We start from the raw sequence: 17,657 nt of genomic DNA on the forward strand, positions 1-17,657 counted from the left end.
AGTTATCACAATTTTTTCCTGATAAATTTAGATATTTTACATAGTTTGTACACAAACCTAGTATTCATAATTTTTTGTTATTTTCACTAGCATTAAGTATGTGCATATTTTCAATGGAGTATTTTAAACACTGCCCATGACCTCAGTGTATTTTTGTTCTGTTTTTTTTTTCAAACAACAATTGTGAAACTGGTGATATACAGCATTCACACGGAACAAATGAGATTTTTTACATCGTTTTGAAGGCTGTTTACTCCATGTTTATGACAAAAGTAAAGAAAATTAAGATCTGCTTGGGATGTATAATTCTGTTATAATTCACTGATTTGGGTTGTCATTCTCTTTGAACTTTGACCTCTAGGTAAGCTATATCTTACAAGTAGGTTATGGGCAGATTGACTCCAGCCAATGAAAAAATACAAATTCAAGTGAAAGAAGATAACACTTCCTGTAGTAGTATAAATTCTGTTGAGTTTCTGATTATCATGCTGTATGGTTATAACCTCTATTTCAATATACGAGTCAAAATAGAATCTGTCATAGTTTTATTATTTGATAAAAAATGACTCATGTTGTTTATCATTTTGTCAATTATTTTCATTTCTCATTCCTGAATTTTAAAAAATACAAATGCATCGACTTGTAAATAAGAGTACTGTGATATATCATGTACTGATTATGTATATCTGTTTATATATATTATGTGCGATTTTGTAATTAGTAAAACAATTCAAAAACATCTATACGTATTAGGTGTTAATGAATGGTTTCGTGTATAAAAATACCTGGTATTTTGTTGATGTTTTTAACATAAGATAATATTACTTGTACACTATTTCAATGGAACACTTTTCTGTCAATGTGTTTTTTTAAAACTTTATCTACAACAGAGTGGCTGTTTTTCTTCGTGAAATAAAAAAAATGAAGCAATGAAATTGATAACATGTCCAAATTAATATCCGGGTAACTAATGGTGAAGTGTCTTCACCGTTCAGCAACCGCGACATCACTAATGGTGAAGTGTCTTAACCGTTCAGCAACTACAACACCACTAAAGGTGAAGTGTCTTAACCGTTCAGCAACTACAACACCACTAATGATGAAGTGTCTTCACCGTTCAGCAACCGCGACACCACTAATGATGAAGTGTCTTAACTGTTCAGCAACTACAACACTACTAATGATGAAGTGTCTTCACCGTTCAGCAACCGCGACACCACTAATGATGAAGTGTCTTAACTGTTCAGCAACTACAATACCACTAATGATGAAGTGTCTTCACCGTTCAGCAAATGCAACACCACTAATGATGAAGTAATTTTTTAAGGATAATAAATACGACCAATCGCGGCCAACTTTAGAAAATGATTATACCATTGTGTAAAAGTTTTATGAAACAACTTTTAGTACAACGAAGATTTGGCGGTATAGTTTTACCTGTTGATGGTATTTTCACCTAATTTTCTGGAATGACCCTAATATAAGGGTTACTGATGATGAAGTGATCTACTTAATATAAGGGTTACTAATGATGAAGTGATCTACTTAATATAAGGGTTACTAATGAAGCGTCCTGTAGTTCATATCTGCGTTTACTGAAGAAAAAGCTCCGAGTGGATATCTGTTACTACTGATGAAGTGGTCTAGATATATCTGAGTCACTGATGACTAAGAAGCCTAGTTTTTAGGATTTTTTTTAAATCTCAGCGAAGCACATCACTGATGATGAACTGCCCAATGTCAACATCCGGGTCACTGATGAACTTGTATTCCCTAAACCAGTTCTTGTCAGGAAAAGCTGAACAGACTGAAATGCAGAAAAAATATTTTTGATTTATTCTTTTATCATTGCTGGCCTAATTCAGTTTATAACTACGACGTGTAGGCTAAAGCCTATATAGTAACTACAGCCCAGTCATTTCTCGTTCACTTTAATCGCCTTTTAAACAGAACTTTGCAGGCATTTCATAATCCAATTTACAATAAAGATTTTTACCTGGTATTTGATAATCACGAACGTTTTAAACTTCCTTTCCTTGGATGATCTTTATCAAATATTGCTGTTTTCAATAGCAGAAAAAGTGTTTGGTGTGAATCAATAAATATTGTCATCAAATCAAATATACATTGTACAACCAAAAGTTAAAGGAGGGATGAGCAATTTTGACCTTCGCTAAGCCAACGGCAACTAAACCGTTCTATTTGAAAATGTGCCGTGTCATCTTTGAGGTGTACAAAGTCTTTTGATTTCCCAAGGTAACTTATTCTATAATAAAGTATGTGGTTAGCATGTTGCTAGCTCCGAATTTGTCTGACATTTCACTGACTACATTTATATTCAATCTTCGGAGTCAATGGCTAAAACGTTGATAGAACGCCAGAATAATTCCGACTAACCCGGTCTCAAGAAGAATTTATAAAAGTCATAACAACACAGATTTAAGCTAAGACACAAGACAGCCAGACAATGCACCAAACAGCTGTTTCATCACTCTATAACTCGTCAATGATGTTCTAGTCTAAAGTGTTGATACCTAGGAGGCGAAAAATCAAAGTACGGAGAGGTCGAAAGAAATGTCCGGGAAAAAAACAAAAGAAAAACCAAAAAAATCCGGATTGGAAGGTGCATAATTGTCAACATTATCTACATTATATAAAATGACAAATTAAACAAGTAAAGAGTACAGGCTGATGGATTACCTATTTCTTGTAAGAGTTCAATAGTTTCTGAATACCCCCTCCAAAGTCAGGATGGACCTGCGTGAAGTTGTGTACTGTTCTCTTTTGAATAAATTCTTGGGCATCCTTCAAGTGGGTTGCAATGTTTTCGACCAAACGTTGACGCTCCGCTAGCGTCAGTACCTGTAAAACAAGAATGTTTATTTGATACCCAGCACTCTAGAAAATCCTCAATATGTTTTGTGAATGTTTCATAGAATTTAATCTAAAAATAGAAATGAAGTGCCTAAGAAATTTCCAAAATGGCTGTAGCATTTCAATAGACCGCGATTCCCGGACAAATTAAAGGACTGTAACTATGTATATTATGTGATCAAATTTCAGCAACACATCCCTAGAGATATTCGTATGCAAACATTACTTCGTTTCCAGTAAGAAAATTTCTTGCATTGTAGAATTTTTGTTTTTGACGTTCAGGAAATATTTAAAACTTGATTGAGATGTCTTAATCGCTTACCAAACAAAGTATCATTTTAGAAGAACTGACAGTGTGATAGATTTGGCCTTAGTCAACAATAATGAGTAAGTCATTACACTTACAGTGTAATAGATTTGGCCTTAGTCAACAATAATGAGTGAGTCATTACACTTACAGTGTAATAGATTTGGCCTTAGTCAACAATAATGAGTGAGTCATTACACTTACAGTGTAATAGATTTGGCCTTAGTCAACAATAATGAGTGAGTCATTACCATTACAGTGTAATAGATTTGGCCTTAGTCAACAATAATGAGTGAGTCATTACACTTACAGTGTAATAGATTTGGCCTTAGTCAACAATAATGAGTCAGTCATTACACTTACAGTGTAATAGATTTGGCCTTAGTCAACAATAATGAGTAAGTCATTACACTTACAGTGTAATAGATTTGGCCTTAGTCAACAATAATGAGTGAGTCATTACACTTACAGTGTAATAGATTTGGCCTTAGTCAACAATAATGAGTCAGTCATTACACTTACAGTGTAATAGATTTGGCCTTAGTCAACAATAATGAGTGAGTCATTACACTTACAGTGTAATAGATTTGGCCTTAGTCAACAATAATGAGTGAGTCATCACCATTACAGTGTAATAGATTTGGCCTTAGTCAACAATAATGAGTGAGTCATTACACTTACAGTGTAATAGATTTGGCCTTAGTCAACAATAATGAGTCAGTCATTACACTTACAGTGTAATAGATTTGGCCTTAGTCAACAATAATGAGTGAGTCATTACACTTACAGTGTAATAGATTTGGCCTTAGTCAACAATAATGAGTGAGTCATTACCATTACAGTGTAATAGATTTGGCCTTAGTCAACAATAATGAGTGAGTCATTACACTTACAGTGTAATAGATTTGGCCTTAGTCAACAATAATGAGTCAGTCATTACACTTACAGTGTAATAGATTTGGCCTTAGTCAACAATAATGAGTCAGTCATTACACTTACAGTGTAATAGATTTGGCCTTAGTCAACAATAATGAGTGAGTCATTACACTTACAGTGTAATAGATTTGGCCTTAGTCAACAATAATGAGTGAGTCATTACCATTACAGTGTAATAGATTTGGCCTTAGTCAACAATAATGAGTGAGTCATTACACTTACAGTGTAATAGATTTGGCCTTAGTCAACAATAATGAGTAAGTCATTACACTTACAGTGTAATAGATTTGGCCTTAGTCAACAATAATGAGTGAGTCATTACACTTACAGTGTAATAGATTTGGCCTTAGTCAACAATAATGAGTAAGTCATTACACTTACAGTGTAATAGATTTGGCCTTAGTCAACAATAATGAGTGAGTCATTACACTTACAGTGTAATAGATTTGGCCTTAGTCAACAATAATGAGTGAGTCATTACACTTACAGTGTAATAGATTTGGCCTTAGTCAACAATAATGAGTCAGTCATTACACTTACAGTGTAATAGATTTGGCCTTAGTCAACAATAATGAGTCAGTCATTACACTCACAGTGTAATAGATTTGGCCTTAGTCAACAATAATGAGTAAGTCATTACACTTACAGTGTAATAGATTTGGCCTTAGTCAACAATAATGAGTGAGTCATTACCAAACTGAAGCATTGCTTTTACATTTTATTAAAGACGGTGAGTTATTACCTTGTTCCAGAAGTCGGTAACTTGTGAGAAGTTGTCCTCGTCCTTAGTCTCATACCTTTGAACATCACCAGTGATTGTGAATGGACACTCATTTAACTTTACGTTGTCCTGTGGTCCGCTGAAACTATTCGGGAAATAATTTGGTGCATTCCCTGAAAAGAAATTCATAAATAATTATATACATGTATCTTAATTGACAAAATTCACTACGTTGACAATTTGATGTATTTCAATAAAAAATAATAATAAAATGACGATATCTTTAAAGGAATATCTAGGGAACATGCCGACACTCAAGATATTTCCAAGTCCAGGTGAAATAATTGAAAACGAAACCTTCAAATATCAAATGTGCTTTATAGCTAGTCATTTCTATTCTCGTAATTTTTGAAATAATTAACATTCAAAATATGCTATATGAAATATTTCATTTCTTTGTAATTTTGTTCAGAAACCAGGGTAAAATTGTTAATACAAAACTACAAACATTTATATGTGTAATACAATACTACAAACATTTATATGTGTAATACAATACTACAAACATATATATGTGTAATACAATACTACAAACATTTATATATTAATACAGTACTACAAACATATATATGTGTAATACAATACTACAAACATTTATATGTTAATACAATACTACAAACATATATATGTGTAATACAATACTACAAACATTTATATATTAATACAGTACTACAAACATATATATGTGTAATACAATACTACAAACATATATATGTGTAATACAATACTACAAACATTTATATATTAATACAGTACTACAAACATATATATGTTAATACAATACTACAAACATTTATATATTAATACAGTACTACAAACATATATATGAGGCAAAGATGGAACTACATCTTGTATATTTGAATGTTTGAAACCAAAATTCCAACATGTATAAGGTGTGAAAATGTTCGGATATTTATATCAAAATATCTGAAAAATATTAATTCTGCATCAATTATGAAGTAAATTTATCAATACGCTGGCTTGAATGATTCAACATACACTAGGAAGAAACTGGAGAATCTTTGAAAAATAAGTCGAGAATGGAAGGCAAAATATCATCTTCCAGCTTTCAGTTTGTGCCAATTTGATCATGGTTTAAACAAATTCAAAGTAAATATCCTGAATTTCAACTATAACACTGCCCAGTCATTAACATACCTTGGTTGTCGCCTACACACTGCGGCCCATCACGCTGGTAGTTCTTGGCCTTGGTGCTGAAGGGACAGTTGACGGCCAGTTGGAGATAGTTACTGCCCAGTCTGTGACGGTGGGTGTCGGAGTAAGAAAACAGACGACCCTGTAACAATACCCATTACTGTGATAGATATTTGTTTTTGCGTGTTGGGTTTATTGTCCTGTTTAACAGATAGGATCATTTTGAGTTAAAGTCTTCACGAAGTAGCTGGTAGCTTACTAAATGAGCATCATGCAGAAGGGCCATCGCATGGTATTCAGAGCAGTATGGGGAAAGTTTCTAGCCATAGTGCGCAACTCAATAATCTCAGTTTAGGTCAGAGATCAAACCACACACCTCTGACCCCAGGTTGCAATCGTGACCCCATCCATTAAATAATGGCCATCATTTGAAACTGATACATCTGATACATCCATATATAGACATCTGAAGTGACCACTACCATACTTTCAATTATTTTTAATTAGTTTCAGTTTTGCCAGTAGATAAGATACTGGAGCACCATGTACCAAGTCACAAGTATTTTGCAGGGTCTTTATATGCATTGTTCAACTTATAGTCATACCTGTAACATTTTGTCAGGGCTAGCTTCGATACCAGGAATCATGTGAGCAGGTGAGAATGCAATCTGTTCAACCTCTGCAAAGTAGTTCTTGGGATTTCTGTTAAGTACCATCCGTCCGACTGGGATCAGAGGGAACTCTCCTTGTGGCCATACCTAAATCATATCATAAAACATTCATATTTATCATGGACTGACAATACAACAATTTATTTTAAGTCGCCTGTTGATACACAAAAAAAATCCTTTTATTCTGCTGTCTTACGATCATTTTTAGATGATATTCTTTCTGTTACAGAAATGTCTGTGATCAAACATTTACTGGTAAACCACAACGCAGCCACTTATACACAAAGCAGGTGCATCAATGGCAGAATACGCTTGTGACAGGTAAAATGTGTCAAAATATCATAATCGCCAATAAGCCCATGTCATGTAATAAGCCCACCACTTCTTGTTCAGTAGCATTTCCTACGATGAGCCAATCTCCTGAATTTAAATGTGAGGTGATGTATTGACAACCTGTGCTTATTGCATATGTACGGGTTAATAAACTTACCTTAGTGAGGTCAAATGGGTTGTACGAGACCCTTTCCGCCTCCTCAAAGGTCATAACCTGGATGTAGAATGTCCATGAGGGGAAGTTACCATCTTCAATAGCATTGAAGAGATCCCGGATGGCATAGTCGGGGTCAGTCATGGACAATTCTGCGGCCTGGTTAGCCATCAGGTTCTTGATGCCCTGGTCAGTCTATCAAATTATATCAAGGGGAAGTAATTCTAAACATTTGTACATGATACTTTATTAATTCACTTCTAAAATGAAAATATATTTGTTTATTTTTGACAACGAATGAAGTTTAAATTTAAACAAAACAAACAATGGTTATTCATTCAGTACTATAACTGTATTTTCGTGCGTACAAATTTTTCGTTCCAACAGTCTATTAAATTAAAAATAAGTTGACTTTTTACCTTCAAGATAAATTTACAGTATACAGGAACACCGTCCCCGTTGATCATCTTGAAAGTGTGACTTCCGTAGCCATTCATTCGTCTGAAGCCGTCAGGTGTTCCTCGGTCAGAGAATAAGAAGGATACTTGGTGCGTGGTCTCTGGCCGCAGTGAGATGAAATCCCAGAACATGTCAGGGTCCTGGTCAAACAACAAATAAATATATAGGAACAGACAGGAAAGATAAATAATTTATGTGGGGTATATCAACAGGTATATTTACAGGAAGAAACCTCTCCACGAACAGTTTTAGTCAAATTCTGTATTTGAAATATGTTTTTTTCTGGAAAACAACCTGTTCCGTAGTTTGAAGTCGTCGGTTCTCGTTTGCTGTATGCATGTTATGTGACAATTTCAGTCACGTGTTTCTACATGATGAATGGTATCACTGATATATTTGACTTTGAAATAAAAATGAATTACTAAAAATACATTTTAGACTGAAGATACCATTGCTTTCACTTAGAATTGGCTTCACTCTCCGATAATTTCTACGGCAAAAAAAACAAACTCATCGTAGATTTTGTTTAATGGTTATTAGCTAAACCATTAACACTAAACAAGTCGATACTTGTGTTCTCAATTTCATGAAATTATTTGACCCATTTGATTTGCCAAGACATGAAGGTCCTGGTCAATTACCTTATTTCACTACCTTTGCTAAATCTATTTATGAAGACTTTTCAACACTAAAATTTTGACTACTCCATTTAAATGGAGCAGTAAAGATTTCGCTTATTTCTGTCATTTTTTTTATATAATATCCAAAGTTTGACAAAAAAATTAATGTTGCAGTGACCTAATTACAGAATATAATACACTTTCTACTTGAATCTATGGAACTAGTGGGGGGACTTACCTTCAGATGGGTCTGTGGATTTCTCTTTTGTGTGTGGATAAAACTAGGGAACTAGAAAAAGAAAAGGAGGTCATTGAAATTGTGTGAGGTCACATTAGAAAGATCCAATAGGGCAAGTGAAAATAAAAAAAAAACACGTTTGGGTGTGAGAGAGAAGACCTCAGCACTCAGGATTAGATTAATCCGAAGCTGATTTTTTTTCCTAATCTTACCACTTTTGGTGAAAAAAATATCGGTCCCATCTCATTATGTACCATACTGCCCAAAGGGTACCACTTGGGGTGAAAAAAATATATTGGTCCCATCTCATTATGTACCATACTACCCTAAGAGTACCACTTGGGGTGAAAAAAAGATATTGGTCCCATCTCATTATGTACCATACTACCCAAAGGGTACCACTTGGGGTGAAAAAAAAAAGATATCGGTTCCATCTCATTATGTACCATACTACCCAAAGGGTACCACTTGGGGTGAAAAAAAAGATATCGGTCCCATCTCATTATGTACCATACTACCCTAAGAGTACCACTTGGGGTGAAAAAAATATCGGTCCCATCTCATTATGTAGAATACTACCCAAAGGGTACCACTTTGGGTGAAAAAAAAAGATATCGGTCCCATCTCAGTATGTACCATACTGCCCAAAGAGCACATATGGACAGGGTGTCAACTATCTCGATGTGCTTAAACTTTTTTGTTTGCTGTTAAATCATCATGTTTATATTACATTCAATATGTGAATATGGCATTCACTTTTCTTTGCATCATTGGAGGATGGGGGCGATGAGTAGTAGGAATTTCGTGGACAAATCTGCAGCTGTTTTATCAAACAATTTACAGGCAGATAGAAATTCCAGTATATACCCATGGTTTATCTGTGTTGGTGTATCTAAAGTGAGATATAAGATTAAAACAATTACAAATGAATATTGTTCTACATGCTACCTACAAACATTGGATCTCTGATGAAGAAGATAGGTGTGTTGTTGCCGACCAAATCCCAGTTTCCATCTTCTGAATAAAACTTGATGGCGAATCCCCGGGGGTCACGAGCAGTGTCGGCAGATCCGCTCTCTCCTCCTACAAACCCGAAACAGAACATTGGTTTGATTCTTCATCACATCATTACTTCAGCATTTTGTTGTTTAGATTTTTACCCAAAACGCAAGTCAAAATCATTCATTCTAATACATGTAAAAGGACCTTATCCAAACACCATATCCCAAATATTAAGACTTTTTATCTTTGGTTTTTCATTTACACATCTGAGTATATGACTTCCTACCTTTGAAATAAACAAACTTGGTAGCCCTTCATCCCATGTTGGCTGCATTTCGTATATATATACATATATATATAAACACTAAAACTCTTGTTTACAAGATCAATTAGAATGATTAACAACACATTTGACACACACGACTTTAAAAGAAGATTAAAATTATTGATTTAAGTAAACTTTATAGCGATGTGATGTTGGTGGGTTTATATCAGAGAATAGGCTTGTTGCTGAATAAAAATGAAATGATAAGTTTGCTCTCTATTAATGCAGTTGAGTTATATAATACAAATAGACTGGATTGCCTGTCGTAGTTTTGCTACTTCCCGCGTGGCTTCGCTTCGACGTTTCAACGAGCGCCTTCTAGTGGAGAAAAAAATGTACTAAGGTAGGTAATCCAACCCATGATACATGTAAAACTCAATAATTGTTTATGATAGTTAACTATAGACGAGAGGTAGGAGATATATATATACTGGCACCTTTGGAAGGTCTGCTATACTGTTCCAGTCTTATCACCTCTACAGTAAATCTTTTTATATGATGACCCTCATTGACAATAAATCAATAAATCTATATGTAATATACATCTGGTTGATCACCACACTGTAAAAACTCCACGTAACATTTGTCGTTTACCGTTGCCCCTCTTGTCTCTATATGCAATAAAACTGCTACCTAGTATATGTTATCTATAGGTAAAGTACAACCATGGTTTACGTCCTACATTTGTTAATAAAGAGTTTAATGAAATTTCGGAACATTTTTTCTCCTTGGTAACATCAATAGAATAGAAGGTCTTACAACGACCAGTACAAGATTAGAGTGTGATGTTTCGAAGACTAAATGGTCACCTTTATAAGACAAATGAAGCCTACTTGCAATGACCTACGTAGTATTGTGGAAACCTAGACAAAAGTAAACAAAATGTTGTTAATTTCAGTTATAGTACTTGGTGACTGGACATATGAAAGAAAAGGCTTGAAAGGTTGAATTATGCGCATCCACAATGTATCTTTTTTCCTCTCAAAAGGAAAGAGATGAACTTGGTTGAATACAGCATTAACGAATGCCTATGATTAAAGATTCATCTTGTTAGTCGATTTTAATACTTAATTCCACTTATACATACCAACTGTTGAAAAACGGACGCCCACAGGAGTCTTCTTTCCCACCGACTCAAATGGCTTGGCCTTACAGTACTTTGTGATGTCGTGAGTCACCTCAAAGTATCCAAAGGCACCTGAATACATAAGATAAAGTCAATGTTAGAATGGTAGTTTCCTTATATTATTTCATGATATACGTGAATTATGGTTTTCTTGATACAAGAATTTTGGATTATCTCCCCTTTCATTCCATCACTATTTGACTTCTACAGGGGCTATAATGCTCTGTAGCAATTCTAATTATTGTATAGTAAAAGGTATACATGTAATACTGATAATAGCATTTTTATTTCTTTTATTTGATCAGTTTCTTGCCGTATATCATTGACATTATTATATAGAAGATCGTAAATGAAGTTTTCATTTCGTTTGAGCGTTTATGACATGTGTGTTGGATGTTTTTTTTTTATTTTTGCGCGCCCTGATGTGCATAAGTTAAAACTGCTACACGAATTCCATAAAATTTCATTTAAAAGGAAAACAAATTAAAGGTAACTTTATCACATAACTAAGAATAAAAAAAAAATGAAAACAAAATTAAACAGCCATTTTGTTGCACAATTTTCAATTCATTACGTAATGTCTTAATCCATGTTATCACAACCGATTTCTGATTGGAAAACGCTCCAGGTTATATAACATTAATGATATATATAAATATCTAAACATTAGATATCTAAGTTTTATTCGTAAAAGAAATACGAGTGATTTCTTGAACATCTATAATAACTTATGTTTTTAAAAAAGAACTATGTTTAATGACATAAAAACATCTTATTGTCATCTTGCAAACTTGGCATCTGTTGACATTTAGCCTTTTGGTGCTGTATACTTGTCTAGTATCTTGTGAGATATAGGGAAATGAGGTAACAGAATCAGTGATACATATTCACTATTTATCACCATCAATAAACCAGGTTACGCGGTTTGTGATTATTGTCTATCAATTCTGTCAGAGATTTACTTCTGGCTACTTTGAAAAATAAGGCTACGAGTGATTAAGTGATAACCTTTTGCTACAGGTGGTATTCGACGCAAAGTGTTAATACTTTTTCAAATAGGCACACCAGCTGTAACTGATGTATGACGAAATGAGGTCACGTGGGAAAGTACATGTGAATGTATTTTGTTATTGAAACAGGATAATTATAATCGAAATTCAAAGTTATAAATTTTGTTGACCCTTTCTTTTGAATTAAACAGTTGGGGACTACATTAGAAACTTCTGTATGAGAGAACGTTAAAAAATAAATAAACGTTTTTAAAGGTTTGCAAATGTTAATAAAATGTATATATTTGATGTTTGAAGATAAAATAAAATATTACTTAAAGTAATTTCAAAGTAATATTGAGTAAAACTTTCCAAAAATTCCTAGATAGCATAGAAAAATGGAAAGGGTCCATTTTATCTGATCCCGTGCCTGAAAGTGGTGCTCCTCAGCCTTAAGGGAAAGTTGCACGAAACCCTGAAAACATTATAATGTAGGTTTTTATTACCTGGGACTGAAATACTAGATAAGGGGCTGGTTGTTACAACTGACGCCCAATATTGTTAACTAATCTGGTAAAGAGGCATCAGAGATACACGTATGCTTAATTAACGTACTGTTTTATCTAGAGCAGAATCTTAACAGGGATAAATGGAAACATTTCCTAAATTCGCAAAAAAAAAAAAAAAAAAAAACGTTTTAGTTTCAAAAACGATTCTGTGTTTTGTGACCTGTCAAAACAGCCGGATAAGTTTGTTGCAAATAGAAGAAAATATTCAAGATTAGAGAAAAAAACCCTTCTGGACTGAGATTAAAACCCTTTTGGGGAATAACAGCGAGGTTAATTAAGAGACAATTTTGACAGATTTCAACGTGAGACCCCGGAACGCTATCAAGTTGATCAGTACGAATGTAATGGTCATCCTAGTGAGTCTATCAAACCAAATGCGATTAAAATATTTAAAAGGAGCAGTATTTTAAGGTCAAACGCCCTAACTTTCTTCACATAATACAAGATACAAGTAACACACTGGAAATTGCATTAAACTGCCCTAATTTGGCATTTCATGTGGGTTTTAAACACAAGATGCTCATATACCAATAAGGGTGTAAGTTTATAATAACTTATAAATCTAGATGAATTGTATAGAATGTTTCCTACGAAACCTTCGATTACAGTAAATGCCTTAGAATTTTGCTGTCCATATTTTCAACTTCTTAACATCGTTGTTTTCATAAGTTTCTTAAAACTCAAATTAGCAAAGGTTGAATCAGGAGATTTTTATGCTGCATTTTAAAAATCAACTTACATGCTTCAAAATCCAAGATATTGTCCGATCATAATCTCGAAAAAAAATCCTTTATCAAAAACTAAACAAATTTAGATCTGAAAAAGCATGTAAATTGATGTGTTTTGCTTTCTGTTAAATAATTCATAGTGAAGAGAGAGAGAAAAAGAAACCGTTGAAGATTTTGGATATTGGGTAGTCTGAAAACTTGTTACAATTAGGAACATCAAATGTTTTGCATAGCTACTACACTATCTATCACAGACAACAGCCGCCTCTGTCAGATACATCTATATTACGAAGATGTTTTTTGATAGATTAGAAAAGTACCTGTACGAAGGTCACCATAGATTGGATACCAGCTAGATACATATCAAAGTCTATGTTATATATCGTCCTACCTTTATATGCCTCTCAGTCAAGTCAAAATTCATATGTCGTTTCAATATGTACACAAAATTCGCGCAAGTATGACAGAGAAAGAAAACTCTATACGTCGCTAAAAAATGTTGCAATTTTTTTTTTAAGTTTACAGTCTACATTCTTGTTAAGGGTGTCGTCTTACCGTGATTATAAAATGGCATACATATTCCGGTTCGTTTTGATAAAACCAGCAAAAATAAGAAATTCTATCAATAGATTTTTCCACATATACAATAATTTAGTATGAAATGAACTAGGAGCTAAGATCACTAACCTCCCCCCTTGGCATGGACAACTCGTTCTGGGATTCGTTCCCTGTTGAAGTGGGCCATTTCATCCGTAAAGGTGAAATCCTGAATAAGGACAGGTCCTCTTGGCCCAGCGGTCAGGGTAGCTGTCTTAGTGCCCACTGGGGCACCTGTTCCTGTGGTCAGCACATCGGGCTTCTACAAAGGCATCAGATTTATTCTAGTCAAAATTTAAAACTGGACTGAAGTGAAGAGGAATATTTTCCATTCTTTTTTTAGTCGATTGTCTCATTTCATTTAGCTTAGACTTATTTGGATTCATATACACGCTATCAACACTACGGAAGTTCTTTGTATATATTGATTGTACATAGAAATATAAAAACAGACGCTTGATTTTAAAAAAAATGCATCTTTTTAAAATAAAACGTATCTGTTAAATTTACTATTAAATTTTAATCTACGATACCTTTTGAGATTTTTTGAATTCCTCCAGCTGGTTTGTAGCCTTGTCTCTATTTGCCATCCTTACTGTGGAATCCTTGTAGCTCCTTCACTGTCGCAAGTCAGTCACAACGATGAAACGTTTATTACACCTATCGCTTTATGACTAAGTTTTGTGCTATTTTTAGTGACCTACAAGTGTCGCGGTCGCACGGATTCTGTGTATCAGAAGTAACTTCTATCACGTGAGTCCTGTTATAATATTCTTTTCCTTTTAAAGTTGTTAAGAATTACACACAAACTGCGGCTGAAATGTTGATCTGAAATGTATTGTAAACTTACAGTCAGCTTTGAAAATGATATTATCATGGAATATGTTACGATACCCAAAAGCTTTTGAAGAAGCTGAAGAAATGTTATTGATGAATGGAAATCAGAAATAATATCTTTGCCGGTTTTGTACTGACAGAAAGCAAAATAGATATCGTAGAAAACGTGACGATAATTAATAATCAGGGACCGACATCTAATACTGATGATATTGATGTCGGGTTCTGTCGTTGTTGTGCACAAGTTCAGTAAAAAGAATGTCGAACTAGTTTCAATGTAAACAGAGAAGAATATTGAGCCTATCCACCAGACAAAAATCCCTATGCAATGTTCAGTTTATTATCATATATCCATGCCAAGTCCCTGTGACCATGTCCTTGCTACATTTCGATTATTTAGCCTAGTGGAAACTGTTTGCTTATAGAATGATGGGTCGGTGGTTCGAACCCCATTACAACTTTTTCCCAAGGGATTGACAACCAAGATTCTTAGCAGAGGGTAGATATTTCTCTGTCCTTTTTGCCCATTTTCCCAGAGGCATTGAATTAGACAAAGAAAATAATACTATGATTTGTCGTTAGTAAGTTACTCATTTGCTTATTAAGTCCGGGTAACTGACCTTGACCCGGTTCTCGCGTTAATGTTCGATACGTTGGATTATATCTCCTTCCCCGGAAAGATGCTGATTAGGACAGATATATAGACTGTTCTATAACGTACAATGCTTCTTCCGGAAGTACCCTTCGAGAAAATTCTAATAATAGCGCCTCGTCTTAAAAGTGCATTATGACGTCCTGAAACCTTTTCATCTGTGACGTCATAATATATTTTGTATCTATGCACATGCGGTTGACGCTTTACTGTCGCACGAAGAAGCATTTACTAACATTCAGTTTAGTGGGAAATGGGGTGCAATAACTCGAAGACGGAAGAAAATACACAAGGAAAATCGCTTTCTTTATGTTGGCAAAGAAAGAACAAGGTAAAAGAAGTCTTTTGTCAGTATAACAAACTAGTAATTGATATCTGCCCGAGACTTAGAGGATGGAATTTGAACTGAATTAGTCAATAAATTATCTCTGTGTCATTTATAAATGACTATACCCATTTTACAGTGCTATTTGCTGCTTCCAAATGTGAAACACTTTCACTAATTCTAATACATTCTGTAGGTCGCGCCTACCATCGATCCGACCCCAGAAAAAGCTGGCCCATCACAACACTTTGGTGTTTCCAACATGACACGGAAAACCGAACAAACTGTATTGATGCAGCTGAAGGAGGAAGGGATAGTCCCAAGAAAGGGGGACGGAGGCGTGGCGTTTGTATTGGACATTTGCGGTATTTCTGAATCTGACGATTTGACCTCTCTGGCTCTCCCTGGTGTTCCAGAATATAAAAGAAAATATCCCCAATACGCCTCGTACTCCTGGGAGGTGTGCCGAGCTGCAATCTACGGTCCTCCACGACGTCTTCCTCCAATAAACAGAGCATCTATTGACGCCAAACAGGAGCGGGCCAGACGTAACCGGGAGAAGAAGGCAGCGGAAAGAAAAGCAAAATGGGCCAAGAGCTACGCCAGGGTCCAGGCAACACTGGAAAAGACCTCTGATTCATAAAGACAGTAGCTCACACACTGATCAATACATGTTGATAATATTTTATGTTAATTTATGCCAATATATTACCATTTTCTTGTTTTATTCAAAAGATTGTATCTGCAAAATTTGCACCTAAACGATAATTCCGAAGACAGTTTCGGAAGTATCTCATAATGTAATACGGTAGAATTCAAGTTGCCAGTCATTAAAGTCGAACCGTAATAAAGCATCGAGCTATTGGGAACACGATATTGAATATGTAAATAGACTAAAAACTATTGTAGAGAAATAAAGTATGTGTTCTTATCAAATGTGGTTGATTTATTCACCCACAAGTCAATGACAAACATAGGCAACAAAGACGAAAGGCCCCTACAGCACACTTGAGTCGGACCGCGAGCATGGTGATGTGTGTTTCCGTTGATGGTAAAATCCAGACTGAGGACTGCCCTGCTCTGCTGTGCAAAATAGACCTACAATTGGTGCCAGGTGCTGGCCATGCTATTGTCCACCTGGCAATGTTATTGTCTTACTGTTGCTACTTCCTGCCTGTATGTAAACATTACTTGGCATGTGGCATTTCAATCTGAAACCCGAGGAAACAATTACTGATGATAGTAATACACCACTGTCATAGCATTACAACACATATATATTTGATGGAAGCGGGCAGTAGCTATGAAGAAATGGAGAAAAATCACATATCATAGCTGGAGGGTTTCTCCAAGCAATACTTAAAATATATTTCTTGTGACTCGGCAGAGTAGTTGTTACTTTTGCTGAAAAGTTCTACGATAACAACTTGGTCAAGAGAGGAAGCCAGTTTTTTTGTTTTGAAGACCTCAACGAAAATGATTTCAACCAAATATTCAATCATTCTCACGATTTCATCTTCAGTGTTTGAAATGTACTAATGTTTGTTTCGTTGGTCTCGACTTTTAATTTGTTGGTATGGTGTTGATCCATCTTCTTTCCCTTGTCCTCTTGCTTAGTACAGGTGTGCGTGACTTTAGTAGCAATGTTATCGGGAAAACAGTCACATGATCTTTTCATTAACGTCAGCATTAGCCAGGTTTCAATGACTGTTCCGGCTGTAAGTACAGGTGAATGCAGTACTTTTGTGATTATGACGTCAGGGATACATTTTTTCTGGGACATTAACATCAACATTTTAGGGTGACGGAGAGATCATGTCTATTTCGTTATCACAACTTGGCATCTTTTCTCACGACTGAATATATATTCGCCTCAACGTAGCATAACTGCAGTTTAATAGACTACTTATTGAAGTCATTTAAACGTGGTATGTCTTATTTTGTCGTTCGTCTTGCTTTTTTGTGCAGTCCACATTAAT

General features: G+C 34.9%; 2 protein-coding genes across 2 annotated transcripts; one reads left to right on the plus strand and one right to left on the minus strand.

Annotated features, from left to right (window-relative positions):
- Positions 1-1,732: 1,732 nt before the first annotated feature.
- Positions 1,733-14,476, minus strand: LOC132559551 (catalase-like). The gene is made up of 12 exons (XM_060224182.1): positions 14,398-14,476; positions 13,955-14,126; positions 10,943-11,053; positions 9,481-9,611; positions 8,529-8,579; positions 7,631-7,810; positions 7,215-7,406; positions 6,659-6,811; positions 6,057-6,195; positions 4,860-5,011; positions 2,701-2,862; positions 1,733-1,807 (listed from the first exon to the last, which is right to left on the minus strand). Exons 1-11 carry the CDS (start codon positions 14,452-14,454, stop codon positions 2,701-2,703), a joined length of 1,500 nt encoding a protein of 499 aa, XP_060080165.1. The 5' UTR covers positions 14,455-14,476; the 3' UTR covers positions 1,733-1,807.
- Positions 14,477-15,606: 1,130 nt separating this feature from the next.
- LOC132559560 (uncharacterized) lies at positions 15,607-16,321 on the plus strand. Its single transcript, XM_060224194.1, has 2 exons — positions 15,607-15,684; positions 15,875-16,321. The coding sequence occupies exons 1-2, from the start codon at positions 15,607-15,609 to the stop codon at positions 16,319-16,321; spliced, it is 525 nt and encodes a 174-aa protein (XP_060080177.1).
- Positions 16,322-17,657: the final 1,336 nt, after the last annotated feature.

The sequence above is a fragment of the Ylistrum balloti genome, unplaced genomic scaffold (genome assembly GCF_031769215.1).
Source record: "Ylistrum balloti isolate Yb309-2 unplaced genomic scaffold, AGI_CSIRO_Ybal_v1 Utg369662, whole genome shotgun sequence".
Classification (NCBI taxonomy): domain Eukaryota; kingdom Metazoa; phylum Mollusca; class Bivalvia; order Pectinida; family Pectinidae; genus Ylistrum; species Ylistrum balloti.